Below are 20,336 nucleotides of genomic sequence, written 5' to 3'. Positions count from 1 at the left end.
CTTAACATGTTTAAAGAAATGCTAGAAAATTTTATTCCTACCGATTTTGTTTTTTTTACTGCCTCAGCTACAGATTTCTAACACAGTGCATGTGGATCTACTGTCCATGTGAACGCACACCAACTAGATACTGACTTTTTAAAGCGATTCCTTTGCAGATACCAAATGACACAGTCCTGGGCTGTGCAGCGAGGCCAAAGGGAAGCCAACATGTTCCAGATTTTCTCCCTCTTGTGAGCCTGGTCTTTGATTAACAACTGCAAATGGCCTTATTGGAGAGAAAAAACTCCCAAGAACACAGGCAAAGGGAAGTGGAAAGCTGGAAAAATGCAATGTCTCCTGAGCCTTGAGGGCGCCGAGGTGACCACTACTGTGATATTACGGTTCAGAAGCTGATGTGGACCCTTGCCCGGGGGGAGGCTGAAGGCAGATGAGAGAGAAATGGGTGTGACTGTATCGCAGAGGCCCTCCCTGGGACACACCATGGGTGTTGGTGGGGTTAGTTTGTGTAAAATTGGATCTGAATCTGTCTCATCCTGAGCTAAGGAAACAAGAGTAACAGAGAGTTTTCCTGTGTCTTGATTCCTCATACATGTGGGTGTAGAGTTGGGTGAAAGCCAACTTTTAAGTGAACACGGTAAGCTTTGAGATGGTGGTATTTCAAAAAGGAAGAATGAAAGAATAAGCTTGCCTGAAACAGTGCGCACAACCATGGCCAGGAGAGCTCAGAACCGACTGTGACTCTTTCAGCCAGGAACCTACTCCTTCTACTTTTCCGTTTCCTAAACTGGCCCGTGCTTTTGCTTGCCACTTTTCCATCAGACCACACTGCAGCAGTTGCAAGGGGCAAACTGAACATACATTTGCAGTTTATTACCCTATGGGAGTACTCTGCCAATATATTTACGTGATAAATAGGAGGCTGAGAACGTCCCAACAGGCTAAGACAGTCTCCCAAGGCACTCAGCAGCGTTCCCACACAGCAAGGGCCACCCACGTCTTCAAGGTTCCGCGATGGGGTCCAGGATGAGAAGGGCACCAAAGAAGTCCCTCTGCCCTTCAACTGGTTGAACACTCTGCTAGTTGACGCAGTTCTTTGTGATTCTTCGACTTCTGTCCACCTGTCGGATGCTGTCTGCGACGTTAATGGTGACTTCTTTTCCAGACGTCCGCTTAGCGTCTCTTTTAGCCTGTTAAAAAGTTTAAACACGTTGAATTGAGTTACTAGGTAATATCCAAAGGTCCTGACATTTGCATTAATCTCTTGAAGTTGTTACACACACACACACACACACACACAGATGCAGGAAGAACGACCCACAAGGATACATACACATATACTCCTTTTCATAGGCTGCTCTGTTGAATCTTTAATACCACCCTAGTGCAGAGCTTGGCATAGAAATGCTCGGTAAAGCACCGTTGAATGAATGGATGAGTGAATTGGCGAAGGTCCATCAAAGGGCAATGTGATTCCATATGTATGAGTCAGCATACGGTATTTGTTTTTCTCTTTCTGACGTACTTCACTCTGTATGACAGACTCTAGGTCCATCCACCTCACTACAAATAACTCAATTTCGTTTCTTTTTATGGCTGAGTAATATTCCATTGTATATATGTGCCACATCTTATTTATCAGGAATAAAGAGGTAGACATAGAAAATGGACTTGAGGACATGGGGTGGGAGGGCGAAGCTGGGGCGAAGTGAGAGTAGCATCGACATATATACACTATGGAATGTAAAATAGTTAGCTAGTGGGAAGCAGCTGCATAGCACAGGGAGATCAGCTCGGTGCTTTGCGATGACCTAGAGGGGTGGGAGAGGGAGGATGCGAGGGAGGCTCAAGAGGGAGGGGATACGGGGACATGTGTATGCATACGGCTGGTTCGCTTTGTTGTGCAACGGAAACTAACACAGTATTGTGAAGCAATTATACTCCAATAAAAATCTATTTTAAAAAAAGGGCAATGTGAGAGGTTTCACAGCTGGCTTTGGTAGAGCAGCTAAGGGTTTGAGCTTTGGAGTCAGACAGACTTTGGTTTGAACACTGACTATATAATTTCACTGTGGGCAAGTTTTTTCTAACCTCTCTAACTCTTAGATGAGTTTCCTCATCCGTAAGATGGAGGATAATTATAGTACCTAACGCATAATGTTACTATAAGGATTACCTAAGGTAATGAATGTAAGGTACTTAGCACAATGCCTGTCATTAATTAAAAATGAGGGGAAAAAAAGACTTGGTAAGTATAATAAGTAAAAAGTAGGATATATTATCCATTTCTTTTTTTCAATTTTTTTATTGAATGAAAGATTCTTTAAATTCCATAGTGCCTTACAATTTTCAGAAGTTTCACCCACATGATTTCATGTAATCCCATAATAACCCTTTTTTCCCCCAACCTTATATTGCCCCTCCCTCCTTACCTCTCCCCACTGGTAACCGCTAGTTTGTTCTCTAAATCTGTAGATTATCCACTTAGAAGTGAAGATAAGTGAGGAAAGTCCAGAATCTATATTAAATACTAAAGTATTGACTAAATTGCAGGTTCTTCAAGCATATGTGCACAATCCTCCCATTCCCCTTCAAGAGAAGACAGCTGGACCAGTGGGGGGTCATTCTGTGCCCGTTCCATTCAGTGATCATGTGCTCGGAGTGAGCCTGAGACTGGCCTCACGAGTTGTCTCCATCGGGGATGGACAGAGATGTGTGCCCCCAACCCCACTCCAGGAAGGCCCTCTGCCCAGCTGCAGGGGGTGCAGCAGGCAAATAGCCTCCAGCTGTCCCTTCAGGGCGGTCTCAGCTGCAGAGAGACCCCTCACCCAGGGCCTTCCCTTCCTAGGTGGCCCAATGCAGGGGTATAAACGCCTGGCCATTTGACCCAAAGCAGGCCAGCTCTGACCTGCCATTTAGCTTCAGAGTTTCCCATGGGGTGGGGTCAGCCGAGGCTGTGGGCGGGCCTGCATTGTGGCTCCACTTCTCCCTCTGCCCGCTCCTGCTTCCGGCCCTCCCTCCCGCAGTGTTGACAGGGCACTTCCCAAAGAACATCTCATATAATGACATCTCAGAGTCAGCTTCCCGGAAAACAGTCAGTCTCAGATCTGTGGGAGCATCTCCCACGGTGTGAGCATCTCCCCATTCTGGGTGTGAGTCTAGTGTTGATAGATGCAGATTTTTCATACAACATGGTCCCTGCACATAAGCCAAGTATCAATACTTCATCTGTAGTGCATCCCAAGAAATGGTGGTCTATCACACCACTGGAGAAAAATAAATTGCTCTATTGTATTTATTAACAAATGATATGCAGGTTTCTAACAGGGCACATATATCCTGTGTAGTAGCTGCTGGTGATACCCCTTTCAGATTCCGTTTACTTGGCTGGTGCATCCATCCCTCAGCTGCTTTGAGTTTTGGCTGCTAATCACTCAGAGCTGCACCCTTCTTTTGAGACTTGCCCTCATCTGATCAGAGCCACCTCATCCAGAAATACCAAAGAGGTTATACCCTAATTTCTGGAGACAGCCTAAAGCCAATGCCTGATTATTGGGAATATAAAAGCTGGTCCTTTTGCTTCAAGGGGGTATACATCTATGATGCCATTCATGCTCTGGAGTTCCCTTTGAGATCAGGCTGAGGCTACACTACAGCTGTTCAGTTGAGCTCACATATTTGCTGAACTCGGTCCTCTGCCCTACCCTGTTTCCCACTACCTTAAGGGTTTCTTTCACCTGAGACTATGCTTTCACTCACTTACTTGCACAAGAACCCTCATCTCAGACTCTGCTTCCAGGGACCCTGACCTAAGATAATACTCTATGGGTAATTTGAGGGATATTTAAGGACCATTTTGACTATATGCAACTTTAGCCTTATCCATTGATTTCATGAGATAGGATTTCATTGTTTTCCTCTTCAAGTTCCCAGTGCCTAGCACAGTCTGAGACCTAAGAGGCCCTCCATTTTTTTTTTAATTGTTATTTTATCCAGTGTTTATTTAGTACCCATATATTTACTGCTTTTTTTGTTCTTCATTCCTTGCTATATTTCTGAGGTTCTATCTGGGATCACTTTCTTTTTGCCTGAAGAACAGTGTTTAAAATTTCCTTTAGTAGGTGTGTGCTGGCAGTATACTCTCTCAGGTTTTGTTGGTCTGAAAACGTCTTCATTTTACTTTCTTTATTGAAATGCATTTTTTCTGGTATAGAATTCTAGAATTCTAAGTTGACGGTTACTTCCTTTTAGCATCTTGTAGATCTCTTTTCACTGTCTACTGGCTCCCAAAGTTGCGAGTGAGAATTCAGCTATCATTCTAATTATTGTTTCTTTTAGGGTAAAAGATCTTGCTTTTCTGGCTACTTTGTTTTTTTTTTTAACATCTTTATTGGAGTATAAGTGCTTTACAATGGTGTGTTAGTTTCTGCTTTATAACAAAGTGAATCGAGGCCTTCTATTTAACTTTGGTTGAATAAATGGATGAATGAATGAATAAACACCATGCATTTCTTAATGCACCCCTGCTTTAACAATCAGAAGTCAATGCTGTCTAAGGACTTATTAACGCTCAGCTCCTCCAAGCCTGAACTGGCACCAGGGCCTAGCAGTGACTTTTATGGGTTTATTTTCCCCTAAAAGCAGAGAACTCATAAAGTCCCACAACCAAGTTTGTTTCCGAAAGAAAACGGTGGCAATCATGAGGCTAATTGCATCTGATTTCCATTTCGGGTGTTATTGCATAAAAGCTTCGAGGACTGGGATGTGGAATAGAGACACAGAGGCCTTATTTGAAATGAGCCAAGTTGAGGGCAGCATTCCCCTCAAACCGGTGGGCAGTGAGAGAGCTTTCCAGAATGGAAATGTAAACTTTCTGAACTGCATAACTGCTTTTCTTTAGAGTTATTGGCAAGATTTCACAAAAAGTTATTAAAGATTCTACACAGAAAGTGCTCTGCTCTATGTTTCAGTCTGCATTCATAAGCTTAAAAATTCAAGCAAACATTCAATAGTTGGATGATTCTTAATTTTTCAGCCTGTTTAAGAATCAAAGGCTACAAAATAGTCATTCCCAGAACAGCCACAGAATATGTATGGTTTGCATCTCAAGTATAGTGGGGCAATCTCTTAAATCTGTGTAGCAAAAGCCTGACAATGGAGATGTTCAGAGGACAAGCTTTGGGGCCAGGCAGACCTGGATTTGGCACAAGGCTTTGCCATTAGTTAGCTGCATGAGACATTGCTTTAACCTCTGAATCTCAGTTCCCTCATCCAAAAGCGGGGATAATGCCTACTTCTTAGTGGGTTTTTTTGTTTGTTTGTTTTTGGGGGGGAGAGAATTAAGCACGTCACTTAGCATTAATAGGGTGATCAACTTCTCCTGGCTTGCCCAATGCTGTCCCGTTTTCAAACAGAAAGTCCCACATTCCAGGAACCGCCTCAGGCCTCTGCAAACCAGGACAGTTAGTTGCCCCAATTATATAATAGCTTTTGACATTAATTCTATTCGCAAAATAATGTCAGTCAAACATACCAAATTTAAATCAAAAACTTTCTTGTTCTACTGAAACCATGACTATTGCTACGACTACTTCTAAAAACCAATAATAATAATAACTCTACAAGATCCACATTTGGATAAAGAACAAACTGGAGTTCTGTATTCTAATCATGGGCACAGAAGGTTCCAAGCCATAAACAAATCCACTTTCAAATAATTACACTGTATTTAATTTGGCAAATTAAACAACCAGAACAACAATGCAATGACTTGAAGGTGTTTTATAAAAGAGAAACTTCCGAGTCCGAGACCTCAGAGAGGCACCCACCCTTTTTATAGCAGCGCGATTATCTAGGAGGTTGGTAGTTGCTGAAATCTAGTCACAACTTGGAAACCTCAGATTTGAAGCCCAAATGAGAGGGACAAAGATGAATGAGAAAGAGAACCACAATGCCAGATAGTTTCTCTAGAAGTTCCAAGAAAGAAGTTGCTTTGCCCTCCTCTGAGAAAAGAGCTATATAGATACACGGAACAATTACACCATTTGTACCTCTGGGACTATGACATTTTGTATGACATAGATATTTTCCCCTCTGATATGGTTTTTAGCCAGCCAAACCTTTTAATTTAGCAGTCAACCCTCTTTATTCAATGACAGGAAAAGAAAATGTGTCCCTATTGCAATTACTGTCTTAAAAAAAAATCTTATACTTCCCAACTCAATGCTGAGAGAAGCCTATTTAGTACCTTTTCCTTTTGCAGCTGTCTGCTAATTTCACTTCTAAAATTCTTGTTTTGTGAGTTTTATCACCATTGATTTTTGTTAATGGGCCACACTCTTGTTTCTCACCTGGTTTTACAGCTTTTCTATTCTTCCCTTGCCTCATTTTAACTTCTGCAGGTTTAGAATCATAGACTTTAGTCCTCTTGATACTGCCTCTTTAATTAAAAGTCATTTATTGGCTGCCATTTCTCAAAGGTAACCAGATTGACTGTGATAACTTCCTGGCAGATGGACATGTTTCTCTTGGGGTTTAGAAGTCAACAACCCAGCTCATTCTCGTGGAAGGAGGCCCGGACCCAAGAGGGCAGCTAAGTCAGCTCACCTTTTCTCATTTTCTCCCAAATGGAAAGAACGATGTTCTCTGCTTTAATTTGACTGCACAAATATACCTAACACAGGGCTGCACCAACCTTTCCACAGTTCCTTGTAGACAACGAAGAAAAAAGGCTTACCGAGTTCATGATTTATCAGACACCAATTTTCTGCATAACTAGTATTTTTAAATTATAGAAATGATACATAATTATGGTAAAAGAAATTCAAAGAGTAGAGAAAAGCACAGTGAGAAGTAACACTTGTTCCCATGCTCTGGCCACGCTGTGTTTTCCCCAGAGGTAATCACGGCCAGTCATTTCCTAGGGAGCGTTGCAGGGATTTTCTAAGCAGACACAGTATGGGGCCGCCTTATTCTCTCTCCCGGTATTCTGTACTTTCTTCTTGGCCTTTAACCAGACTTTGGATTATATATTTATTTGCTTGTTTACTTGCTTATTTCTACATCTTCATCAGATTAAAACTTCAAGGAGGGAGGGACCCAGTCTGTTGTGTTCACCACAGTGTCCTCAGCATCTAACTTAGTGCTCATCACATAATAGACCTGACAAATAATTTGATGAAGAACATGTGTGTGAAGATACATCTTCAGAAAGAAAGAGAAAAAAATCCTGGGGAACAGAACCTGTCTGCATTGCCCTGCCTAAACATTCTAGAACTTTCCTAGGATTTCAATCTTGCTCGTGGATTGATTGTTCCTTGCACCATCCCTGAGACACGGCCAGGAATGTAGCTGTGTTCACTTTTCCCGACGAGGCAACTGAAGTCACTCAGGCTAAAGCAATTTGCTTGAGGCCAATGTCAACAGAGGTGGTGAGTTGAGCTAAAGATGGTGGGAGGCTGGACGTGGGCTGTGGGCCTCACACCCAGCCTCCCACAACCGCCAGTGCTCACACTAAATTCTCCACCGTTTTGCTTCAGGAAATGAGAAGGAAGATCATGAGGTTTAGAGGGAGACAGACCTGGGTTTGAACTCCAACACAGCCAAGTCACTACTCCCTCTGCCACGCTGGCCAAATACTTAACCTTCCCGAGCCTGTTTTCCCAGCTGGGGAATGATGCTACTTACCACTCAGAGCTGTGAGGGTTAAAGAGGATGCCATCTACATAGCGTGTCAGGCTCACAGCAGACACTCTGACAATGTTAGTTCCTTCCTCTCTGCCTTCCTGAAAGATTAAAGCCTGAGCCTTGTCAGCTGCAACTCAAGACATTTTTCTTCTTTTCAGTCAAGTCCCATTAAAAGGAGACACACAATAACAGACTTCGAGCTGTTCCCAAATTCCATGAATTTATTTGCTGCTGCTTCATTGGCATTAATGAGAGGTCATTCAGGAAACATTTGATCTTAGCAACTCCACCAAGGGCCAGGATGCTAGCCTCCAGAGGCAGGGATCAGACTATGCCTCAGGCAAAACTCTCAAGAACTCCCCAAACCTCAAGCAAATCCCGTGCCGATCACAGCCACTTGTACTTATTCAGGCTAACTCAGTCTAGGGGTTTTTATTTATCAGGTATCGGATGCCAAAGGGAGTTGTTGCTTTTCAACTTAAACCTCAGATAGATCAACTTAAACCTCAGATAGATCAAACCCTAGGAGGGCAGTAGAACCTGCTTTAGAAGAGCAGTTGGGCTCCAACAGAACAGTCATCGATCACTAAAGGTGGGGAAGGGGGTGAGTGGGGAGTGGAGCCATGGGAAATTTTTCTAATCTTTTTTTTTTGGCTGCGTCCAGTCTCAGTTGTGGCACACGGGAATCTTCGTTGAGGCCTGTAGGATCTTTTGCTGCGACACATGGGCTCTTCGCTGCGGTGCGCGGGCTTCTCTCTAGTTGTGGCGCGCGGGCTTCTCTCTAGTTGTGGCACCCGGGCTCCAGGGTGCGTGGGCTCAATAGTTTGTGGCACTCAGGCACTCTAGTTGAGGTGTGAGCTCAGTAGTTGTGGCGTTCAGGCTTAGTTGCCCCGGGGCATGTGGGATCTTAGTTCCCTGACCAGGGATTGAACCCGCAGGTGGATTCTTAACCACTGGACCACCAGGGAAGTCCCAATTTTTCTAATCTTAATGAAGTCCTAGGCTGACCTCATTCAATCAACAATCAGTGAGTACATACTAGGTGCATACCCCTGAAGCAGGCTCAGTGGGCAAGGGAAGAATACAAAGAAGAAGGAGGTCTCTGCCCTGAGAGTCTTCTGATCGAATTGGTTTTTCTGCAGACCCTTAGGTGAATACTGAGTTTTGCAATTCTTTGTCTACATAAGGTAACAGCTGATATATAGATGCATTGTGGAAATCACCACACACACACACGCACACACACACACACACACACACACACACACACCACATCTCTATGCTGCTACATTGCTTCCTTTTCCCAGGCTTAAACTAGAATATGCATCAAAGTGTCCTTCTAACAGGTTTCCCTCTCTGGTTGTCCTCAATGGTTTCTTTTTTTCGCTCTCCTTTTTTTTTTTTTTTTTTTTTTTTTAATTTATTTTTATTTATGGCTGTGTTGGGTCTTCGTTTCTGTGTGAGGGCTTTCTCTAGTTGCGGCAGGTGGGGGCCACTCTTAATCGCGGTGCGCGGGCCTCTCACTATCGCGGCCTCTCTTGTTGCGGAGCACAGGCTCCAGATGCGCAGGCTCAGTAGCTGTGGCTCACGGGCCTAGTTGCTCCGCGGCATGTGGGATCTTCCCAGACCAGGGCTCGAACCCGTGTCCCCTGCATTGGCAGGCAGATTCTCAACCACTGCGCCACCAGGGAAGCCCTTGCTCTCCTTTTAATGTCATGTTTTTGCTTCTCTAGGAGAAACTCATATTTACTTTCTAAACTCTCCTCACGGATCTCGTATTACCACCAACCAGGAGAAATTCTGGGCTGGTCCCATCCTCCTTTCTGGATTAGGCCTCTCTCTTTGGTCACATCACGTCTCTGAGGCTTCACCTACCTTTCCTGGACCGCACCAAGCCTTGCTGACAGTCAGACACTGGAGGGGGTGAGGGGGAGGGGTGGGCAGGAAGCACAGAAGGCGGAGGCTACTTAGCTGAGAATCAGTCCAGGCATCAGCTCATTTCTTTGGCAAGGTCCAGCCACTTTGCCAAGAATAATAAAGCAACTAAAAACGATGCAACTTCTGAAGACGTGAAGGCTCACTGGGAGGCCAGCCACAGACTCAGAGCTCCGTCTGCCCCGAGCTACATCCACCATCCACTTTTCTACCTTAGCTGAATACCTGAGGCGATACCTCTGGAGGAGAAAAACAAGAGTCCTAAGCCTGAAGAAACGGCACATTCACGTCGGAGAGTAAATGTCTGGAGGCAGCCCAGAGTTCCTGAGCAATTAATTAGCAGGAGAGAACAAGCAGCTACAGAGCTTCCCCTCGCGTTGTTTGTTGAGCTCAGGGAAGGCGGTGGGGGAGGAGACAGTCGATGATTTATCAGATGCTGCACAGTCAAAAAGGTCCCAAGTGACTGGAGCAAATCAAGGTTTACTAGAGAAAGAGCGCCCCACTGAGACAGTTCCAGTGTGTGAGACATCATTTTGCCACAATCTTTCCGCTAGTTAGCACCTATTAACACTGGGCATGAGACAGGGGCCAGAGGGAGTTGAAAGATGTGGTTTGTTTGGTGAGACAGAGAGTGGAGAAGGGCTCCGAACGCCACTGCTCACAGCTGCTCACAGGCATCAGCAACGTCAGCTGCCCCTCATGGCCCTTTGGAAAGTGATCTGAACTGTGGACCACATCTATGTTAAATCGAGTAGTTGCTATTCCCTTCCAGGGGCCTTTGCTTTCCTTCGCAGCACCATTTCAAATCTATCTTCATTTATTCTGTATTATCTGCCTCCCCAGGCTCAGCGCCATTAAAATTGGCAGCTGCTGGCTTTGCAGGAGCAAAGGGTGTGTACTGAGAAGACTGCAGAAAACAGGGAGACCAAGCACGGTGGAACCAGATGACAGGCAGCATCAAAAAGGACAGACAGAGACATTTGGATTCCGAGGAAGTAGCACCACATTGCTCAACTCCAAAGGCAGCATCCGCATTGCAGGCTGGACTGCCCTGTGCGCACAGTGCAAGGGAGTGGCAGAAGCTGCTTCCTGAAGTTGCACAACAGAGGCCTGAATAGAAGACCCTACACGGTCCCCGTGGTTTCACTGAGCACCTACTATGCACAACATCCTGAGCTGGGCACATGTTCCAGAACCTGGGAGAGTTCAAGGCACATGCTGCTGCTATATCACGTGCCCCTTCGTCCCAACCCTGGTTCACCATTTTCACCTGGCTAGCCCTCCCTCTTCCTTCTCCTGCTCTCAGATATGGCTTCTCTTCCCCCAGAAAGCTTTCTCTGACATCCAGGTTGGGTTTATTCATTCAATCCCTTGACAGACTTTTGTTGCTCCCCTGCTAAGTGCCAGGCGCTGTACTGAGCACACAAGAGGTGCCCCTCCTGGGGGGCTCCCTCAGCATCACATGACCCCCTATATAATAGCACTTACCACACTGTGTTATAATAGTGTATTCACTGCTATGTCTCTTCTACTAGACTGTGAACTCCTTGAGACCAAGGACTCTATTTTATTAAACTGTGCCTTTCTAGAACATCAAAAAAGAAAGAAAATTGGCAACTGCTTCAGAGCAAAGGGCATGTGTGCCTGTTCCATTCTTGGATCCTTGGCATCAGAACAGTGCCTGGCACCCAGATGGCACTCAGTGGACAAACATCAGATGAAGGAATCCAAAGAGTGCTTATAGGACCTGATGAGGAAATTTTCCAGGCCCAGTGAGGACTGGACAAACTTGGTCTATAAATCTGAACGGGAACACTGTGTAGACACGTGCATGAGGATGCATGCTTTATGAACGGGTTCTTCTGGAGAAGGAAAGCTTTTAAAAAAGTGCCCAAGAACCATCAGCCGGTGGCCCGATGATGTCCAGGGGAACGCGGTGAAGTGCTAATAGTTCATCTTGCGGGAAGCAAAGGCAGACCGGAAGAGGTGAGCCAGACACTGCCTGAGCCAGACACAGAAAACGCAGGAAGCTCTAGCCTGGAGTATGAAACAAGCTAGGAAGAGACAGTATGTGAAAGGCCCTGGACGGAATAGGAAGAAAATTATTTTCCTTAGGCAGATTTTAGGCAGCCGAGATCTGTGTTGGTACGAGATAGCTCTGCTGACAGAAGCTTCAATCAGAGGTTGACTTGTCTTGTAAGCTGACACCTTAAGTAGAAACCTTTGCCTTTGAGGAAGTCAGGATGCCTGGTGGCTGGTGAGGTCTCAGGACAGGAAGACCCCTGATGCATTTCAGCAATTGTCTGAAGGCTTAAAACTGAAGCGATCTGCTCCCTGATCTTATTTTGGAAATACATACAACACAGCATTGTTCACTGAATCGTGAAAACAAAATTTCACAATTTTGTTTTGTGGCCAGCTTATCAGTGTGTGACATCTGCCCCCTGGTGCTGTGTTGGTCAGGTGTGTGGTCCTCACTCCCCTGCGACACAGTTTTCACTGTGGCTGGAGCCCCGGGCGGGCTGGCTCCACCCGACCCCATTTTAACTACCACACAAGCTCCCAGAGTGCACGCGTGTGTGGTGTGCGGAGAGCTTTCCTGAGCCGCCTGAGTCTCCATTCTTATCTGTGAACTGGAGACAACAATATCAACACTGTAGAGTCATTGTGAGGATCAAGTGAGATAATACAAGGAAGTGCTTAGCACCCCAGGCGGCACCTAGAAGGCTGCTCTCACGGGCCTAAGAAAGACAGGACTAAGCACGACTTACTTAAATTCTTATGGTCCATAACTGGAACTTATCTGCTGCCGGTTAGCATGTAAAGTGGTATAACCACTTTGGAAAACTGTGTCAGTATCTATTAAAGTCAAATATATCCCCATCCTATGAGCCAGGAATTCTACTCCTGGGTATATACCCCAGAGAAGTGAATGTCCACCCAAGGGTACAAGAATGTTAACAGCTATATTGTTCACAATAGCCCCAAACTGGAAACAACCCATATGTCCTTCAAGTAGAAGGGTTAACTTGTGGTATATTCATTTAATGAGATATACATAGCAATGAAAATGAGGAAATTTTTGCAACTCACCGCAACATGGATGATTCTCACTAGCATAATGTTGAACAAAAGAAGCTGTACACAAAAGAGCAAATACTGTATGATGCCATCTATAAAAGTCAAAAATAAACAAAACTGGTCTATAATGCTAGATGTCAGAAGAGTGGTTATATTGTTGGGGTGTGGAAAGTGACTGGCACACCCCAGTCACCGTGGTGAGGGGCACACAGGGGATTTTTGGAGTAGTGATACTGTTCTGTGTCTCCATATGGAAGATGGTTACATGGGTGCATCACCTTATTAAAATTCATTGAACCTATGACAGACTTGTACATTTTTCTATATATATGTTATATGTGGTAGATTGCACTATTGCCCCTAATCCTTTCCTGTCTCTCAACCGGGGACAGGGTACACTTCCTTGTCCTACTGATGTTGGGTTTGGCCAATAGGAGGTTAGATGGTATGGTGTGAGCAGAGACATGAAATGTGTTTGCCCTCTTGGGTTTCTGCCATAGCCATGATAATATACCTCAGAGAGCTGCTGCTCTTTTAGTTTGATTCACAGAATAAAATACACAGAACAGACTGAGCTAGACCTGGAGCCTGGAGCCTGAAGTCAGGTCTAGCCATTCAAATTGTGGCTGACTGTGAGGAGAAAAAGATGGTTGTTTTAAGCCACTGAATGTTGATTTGCTTTGTCATGCAGCATTATTGTGGCATTAGCTGACTAATACACTATTCTTTGACAAAAAAGTACTTTAAGATCTCTATGCTCCACTTTTCTAAGAGTCACCTGTTTCAATTTAAAGTTACCAACACCCATCTCTAGCACTTATATGACTTGTTCATGTCATCAATCAAGTGCATCTCAGTTTCCTTGTCTCTGAAATGGTATGACGCTTACTTTACATGCTCTTGGGAGGATTCAATGAGCCAGTAGGCCTAAAAGCGCTTTGTAAATTGCAGAACACAACTTTAAAGTGATGGATGATGGAAGTGAGGTTGGAAAGCAAGCATGTGACAGGCAAAGCCACTTCCTCCCATTCATGGAACATCTTGGCTCAAAAGGTGAGGGCACAGTGTGGGGAGGAGGTTAGGGTACAAAAGTCAGGGCCTGCCCTAGAGCAATGACCAAGCTTCTGAGCATAGTTCTGTGGGGCCCAGACTGCCTTGGGAGATGGCAATGATGCTTGGGCCTCTAGAAGGCCAGCTTATGCACAGACAAAGCAGGCAATACAGGACACCAGGAAGGCCACTGCTGCCCTCGGATCTACCCCCCACCCACGACCTTCTACATGGCTGAAGAGCCACCATCAGTGTTTCCTTTAATTGGTTTGTGGTGCTGGGTGCCTTACTGCCTTTCTCACAGCACCTCTCAGTTCACAAAGAACAGGCCCACCTGTTCTCTCATCTTGGTACTATTTCCATTGTGTGGATAAAGAACCTGAGACTCTGGGAGACCGAGTGATACCTGCAAAGCTACTTAGTTAATTGAATTTGCAACAGGTTTTCTGACCAAAGCTTAGAAAGGGAACTCACTGATGTGGGCAAGAATTCCATCATTAGATAACCTGGCTGGATCCTCAGAAAAACAGATGGCGCTGGCCTGAGGGACAGGACCAGTAAGTTTTGACAGGGGAGAGGGGAAAAATGGATTTGGAGTATTGGGTAAGTAGTGGACTTTGAAGGTGGGAGCTAGAGGGGATGGGGAAGATGAGGAAGCGAGAGGGAGGAACGGAGTGGGGAGAGGAGGAGATGGCAGACCGCTGCGCTGGTCTGCTAAGGAGCGGTCAGGGGCAGCAGGGGAAGCACTTCCCAACAACAGCTCTGAGAGAAAAGAAAGAATCAGACAGGATGCCAGCTAGGTCCAGGGACTCCGTAGCCCTGCCTCATCTCCAACAGCAACAGTGTGGGGTGATGCTGTCACCACATTCTGCAACAAGAACCCCCCTTGCAGACCCTCCCACTGCCCACCTGGTTGGAGGGGGTGAGGTAGAACACCAGGCTTGTCTCCTACCACGCTGGTCTTCTTCTCTGCCAACCCCTAAGATGGCCGACTGCCTGGCCTGAGACTAGTTCCCGTAGCCAGTACAGACCTCACTATCGAGATGCTGAGAGCTGCGACAGCAAAGGAGGTCCTTGAACAAAGCTGTATTTAAACAAACACACACTTCCTTTAGAGCGCAAATATCAAGGACCCATTTCCGCTGATTCAACGAAACACAGCAACCCTCAAGGCAGGGGGTGGGGGGTGGAGCCTTGCTATTTTCTTTGCAACAACTTTCACACGGGTGGGTGGAGAATTTCCTTTGGCAAGGTGAGCTGTCTCTTCTCCTTCCCTGGGTGCTGTCTCAGCTTGGCTCTGCCCTGAAGCAACCTTCTCCCCCTGCCTCCGGTCCCAAGTCTGTTCTGGGGCTGCGACCTACCTCTGTGGTCCGGAGGCCATTCTGTTTCTGGGTCAGGAGGCCTGAGCTGAGGCCCTGGGGATTTGGGCACTGGGTCCCACAGCTCATCTTCTTCTCTGGGTTGGATATTCCACTTGGGGCTGTCGATCGGGGCACACTGTTGGAGGACACGCCATCTTCCAGCCCATCTAGGGGAGGGAAGCAGAGGATGCGACTAGAGTCTTGCACATAGCAGTTACTGAAAACAATCTCCAAGAGTGTGGGAAAAAAAGACAGCCAAAAAGAAGAAAAAAAAGTCAAGCAGAAATCCCACCATGCAGAGCTACCATTTTCTATAAGAACATGTGTGGTTATTTTTTTTTTTTTACAAAAATGAGACTGTAAAATAATTTTGTAACCTGAAATTTTTATTTAATAATACATCAATGACATTTTTCCATACCCTTAAATATCCTGCCATATTATTTTTCACATACTTACTCTGTCATTGTATGGATGTGTCACCATTTATTTAACTAAACCCCTCTAATTGGATATTTGTTTTCACTTTTTCATATCAAATGTTACTGTGATGAAACTCCTTGGGGTTAAAGCTTTATTCTTTTTTTTTTTTTTAAACATCTTTATTGAAGTATAATTGCTTTACAATGGTGTGTTAGTTTCTGCTTTATAACAAAGTGAATCAGTTATACATATACATATGTTCCCATATCTCTTCCCTCTTGCATCTCCCTCCCTCCCACCCTCCCTATCCCACCCCTCTATGTGGTCACAAAGCACCGAGCTGATCTCCCTGTGCTATGCGGCTGCTTCGCACTAGCTATCTATTTTACATTTGGTAGTGTATATATGTCCATGACACTCTCTCACCCTGTCACATCTCACCCCTCCCCCTCCCCATATCCTCAATAAAGCTTTATTCTTAATTACTTCCTTAGGATAAATTCCTAGAAGTGGATTACTGGTTTGAAGGTTATATATCATTTTTTACATAATTCCACCTCAAGGTATTGGACTGAGCATGTGTTCCTTCCATGAAATGCCAAGAAATGACAGAATGAAGTTTAAATATAGCCTCATTGAAAAGCAAGAGGAGGGAATTCCCTGGCAGTCCAGTGGTTAGGACTCTGCACTTACAATGCCAAGGGCACGGGTTCAACCCCTGGTCTGGTCAAGGAACTGAGATCCCACAAGCCATGTGGCATGGCCAAAAAAAAAAAAAAGAAAAGCAAGAGGAGGACTACAGAGAGAAATTCATGGATAACGAGTATCTGATTGAAAAGATAAAAGGCGGCCCAGGGAGCATGAGGGCGAGTGCCAAGTGGGAGACGAGAAGCCAGCAGAGGCTCTGTCATGGCCACAGGGAGGCCAAGGGCAGCCAGGTAGGTCAGTCATTCTACTCCTCCACCAGCTGAGGCCAGTCAGCAATGACGGAGCAGTCTGTGAGGGTAGGACATTGTGATATAAAAAGAAATATATATTTGGTCTTTGTCCCCAGTTCCTGGCATAGAGTTCCTAAATCTCTTGCCATTTCCTGAGTAATAGGGGTGACAGCAGCATCTTTTGTTACAACATTTGGTATTTGCTCGCACTTCATGACACAGAGCTCCCAAATTCCTTGGAATTTCATGAGTGATAGGACAGAGAGGGCACTATTTGTTATAACAAGGCAACTCCTGGTGGCCCCCTAGATAGCTTCAGATGGGGGCTGGTTGCCAGGAAGACCTAACCTTGATTAGGAGCTTGGAACTTTCAGCCCCTCCTTCCAACCTCTGGGGAGGGGAGAGGGGCTGGAGATTGAGTTAGTAATTGATGATGCCTCATGATGAAACCTCCATAAAAATCCCTAAGTGATAACGTTTGGGGGAGCTTCCAGGTTGGTGAAAGCATATATGTGCTGGGAGGGTGGCACATGCCAACTCCACAGCATCAGAAGCTTGTCAGAAGCTCCTGCACTTGGAAATCTTTTGGAGTTCTATGTACCTCTTTATCTGGCTGTTCATTTGTATCATTTATAATATCTTTTACAATAATCTGGTATACATAAGTAAAGTGTTCCTGAGTTCTGTGAGTCATTCTAACATATTACTGAACCTGAGGAGGGGGTATGAGAACCCTGATTTATAGCCAGCTGGTCAGAAGTTCAGGTGGCAGCCTGGGACTTGCAACTGGTGTCTGAAGTGGGGGAGAGGCAGTCTTGCGGGACTGGGCCCTTAACCTGTGGGTCTGTGCTAACCCCAGATAGTTAGTGTCAGAATTGAATTGAGTAGTAGGACACCCAGTTGGTGTCTGGAGAGTTGGAGAATTGGTTGATTTGGGGGATAAAAACCCACACATTTGGTGTCAGAAGTATAGTGAGTAGAAACAGCACAGAGAGGGCCTTTGCTCAGAGAGAAGGGCAGTGCTCTCAGGGGCTAGTGACACCTGAGAGAAAGAGAAAAGGCATGCCAAGAAGGCTGGCTTTCTGAAAACAGTACCAGTAGAGTAAGCCAATAGTTGTTTTCATCCTTGCCTTCCAAGCTGTCTTCTTAAATAGATGCAGCTGATGTTCTAACAGGAAATTTCAGTGACAGAAATTAGTACAAAAATAAGAATATACAAACAGTTGGAGAAGGTCAACACCAAAAAAGAGAGACAACAAACTCTATAATGGAGACCTCAAAGGAAATGGAATTAATACAGGATGTAGCACAGAATTTTAAGTAAGTGTATTTAATCTGCTCAGAAAAATAAGGGAAGATAATATGAGGACAAGAGTGACCAAAAAGGTTCAATCAGAAATATTTGGAATAATATTTCTTTTTTTAAAATATTTATTTATTTGTTTATTTTTGGCTCTGTTGGGTCTTTGTTGCTGCGCGTGGGCTTTCTCTAGTTGCGGGGAGCGGGGGCTACTCTTCGTTGTGGTGCACGGGCTTCTCATTGCGGTGGCTTCTCTTGTTGCAGGACACAGGCTCTAGGTGCGCAGGCTTCAGTAGTTGTGGCTCGCGGGTTCTAGAGCACAGGCTCAGTAGCTGTGGCGCACGGGCTTAGTTGCTCCGTGGCATGTGGGATCTTCCCGGACCAGGGATTGAACCCGTGTCCCCTGCATCGGCAGGCAGATTCTTAACCACTGCGCCACCAGGGAAGTCCCTGAAATAATAGTTTTAACTGTTGTAATGAATTTTAAAAACTCAATAGAGAAGCTGAATAGCAGGACAGACACAGTTAAAGAGCAATTTGGTGAACTGGAAGAGCAAGCCAAGGAATTCTCCTGGAAGGGGTAAGTGAACGTATGAAAAACACATTAGGAAACACAGAATAGAAATCCAGAAATTACAACCTTAATCTAAGAGGAGTTCCAGAAAGAAGGAGCAGAAAAAAATTGAGCAGAAGCAATACTCACAGAAATAATACTAAGTATTTCTCAGAACTGAAGAAAGACATGAAAGCCCAAATTGAAATAGCCTACCAAGGGAATGTAAATTGGTGCGGCCATTATGAAAAATAGTATGGCGGTTCCTCAAAAAACTAAAAATAGAGTTGCCATGTGATCCAGCAATCCCAATCTTGGGCATATACCCAGACAAAACTATAATTCAAAAAGATACATGCACTCTTATGTTCACAGCGGCACTATTTATAATAGCCAAGACATGGAAACAACCTAAATGTCCATCGACAGATGAATAGATAAAGAAGATGTGACATATATATATATATATATACAGTGGGATGTCACTCAGCCATAAAAAAGAATGAAATAATGGCAACATGGATGGACCTAGAGATTATCATACTTAGTGAAGTCAGAAAGAGAAAGACAAATATCATACAATATCACTTATATGTGGAATCTAAAATACCCCACAAGTGAACATATCTATGAAACAGAAACCGACTCACAGACATAGAGAACAGTCGTGTGATTGCCAAGGGGGAGGAGAGGTGGGGGAAGGAAGGATTGGGAGTTTGGGATTAGCAGATGCAAACTAGTATATATAGAATGGATAAACAACAAGGTCCTACTCTATAGCACAGGGAACTATATTCAACATCCTGTGATCAACCATAATGGAAAAGAATATGAAAAAGAATATATATGTATAACTGAGTCATTTTGCTGTACAGCAGAAATTAACACAACATTGTAAATCAACTATACTTCAATAAAATTTAAAAAGTATGTATGAAATAGCCTACCAAGCACTTGGCAGGACAAGTAAAAAGAAAAACGCAACCCAGACAGATCTTAGTGAAATTTCAGAATGTCATTGATAACAAGAAAAGTTTCAGAAGAGGGAAAAAAATCAAGAATGAGATTGACATCAGGCTTTTCATCAGCAACTAACAGATGTAAGGAAACTATGCAACAATGTCTTCAAGATTTCAAAAGATATACACATTTTAAAGTCTTTTGCAATTCATGGCCAGATTTCTCTCTATAAGTCTTTCTCCAATCACCCTATTGCCCTTCTGCTAACAGTATATGAAATGGCAATGTTCCCAAAACCCTCACAAACACTGAAGGTTTTCTTGCTGCTTATCTTTGCCAATTTAAGAGGCAAAATAAATTATCTCATTGCTTTGGTTTATACTTCTTGATTTACTAGAGATATTATTTATGTGCCTATTGGCTAATTGCGTGTATGTGTTTTTTAATTGTCAAGTCATTTGCCTATCTTACTTTTGGGGTGTTAGCCTAGGTTTGCTTTCAATCAAACTTAAGGAAAACAAACAAAATCCTTTCCCAGAGTGTTGAGCAATTATTTACCATGAGGCAGGCACAGTGTGTCTGATATACTAAGGGAGGGAGGAGCAGAACTGATGAGGCTGCAGTCCCAACGCAGCGGAGGGGGTAATGATCCAAAGGACACACATGTCCACATGTCACCCACCTGCTCTGCAAAGTGCAGGCTCTCGACCATGGCCATGGGATAGAAATCAGAATTCAAAGCATTGTAAGTCACAATAGAAGATGCCTGGTCCAAAGTTTCCTGACTGGCATGCACTGTGATTAAGTTCCAGATGTGCAGAGAAATGGATTCCTTCAGCTGGGCTCGCCCCAAATCTTTGTGCCCCTCTTCCTCCACCAGCTGGCAGCCTGCCCCCCTTCTCTTCCCATCCTCCCACCATCCTGTATCAACAGCGCCTCAAATGCATGTGTATAGACACCCCAGCACACATACTCAATCTCCATCCCCACTGCTCCTGCAAACAGCTGTCCCTTGGCCTAGGGAGTGCAAACCCGGAGAATGGATCGGG

The 20,336-nt window shown here is 44.7% G+C and overlaps 1 protein-coding gene across 1 annotated transcript in view; it reads right to left on the bottom strand.

Moving 5' to 3' along the window:
- Nucleotides 1-852: 852 nt before the first annotated feature.
- Nucleotides 853-20,336, bottom strand: part of BAALC (BAALC binder of MAP3K1 and KLF4) — a 95,455-nt gene continuing 75,971 nt past the window's right edge. The window contains exons 2-3 of the mRNA XM_061171543.1: nucleotides 15,114-15,280; nucleotides 853-1,190 (exon numbers count right to left, since the gene is read on the bottom strand). Coding sequence (XP_061027526.1) covers nucleotides 1,080-1,190; nucleotides 15,114-15,280 — 278 coding nt within the window. The 3' untranslated portion in view covers nucleotides 853-1,079. The remainder of the gene's footprint in view (nucleotides 1,191-15,113; nucleotides 15,281-20,336) is intronic.

This window comes from Eubalaena glacialis, chromosome 17, assembly GCF_028564815.1.
Source record: "Eubalaena glacialis isolate mEubGla1 chromosome 17, mEubGla1.1.hap2.+ XY, whole genome shotgun sequence".
Taxonomy (NCBI): domain Eukaryota; kingdom Metazoa; phylum Chordata; class Mammalia; order Artiodactyla; family Balaenidae; genus Eubalaena; species Eubalaena glacialis.
Note: the sequence above shows the minus strand (reverse complement) of the source record. Positions and strands in the feature narration are given on the sequence as shown.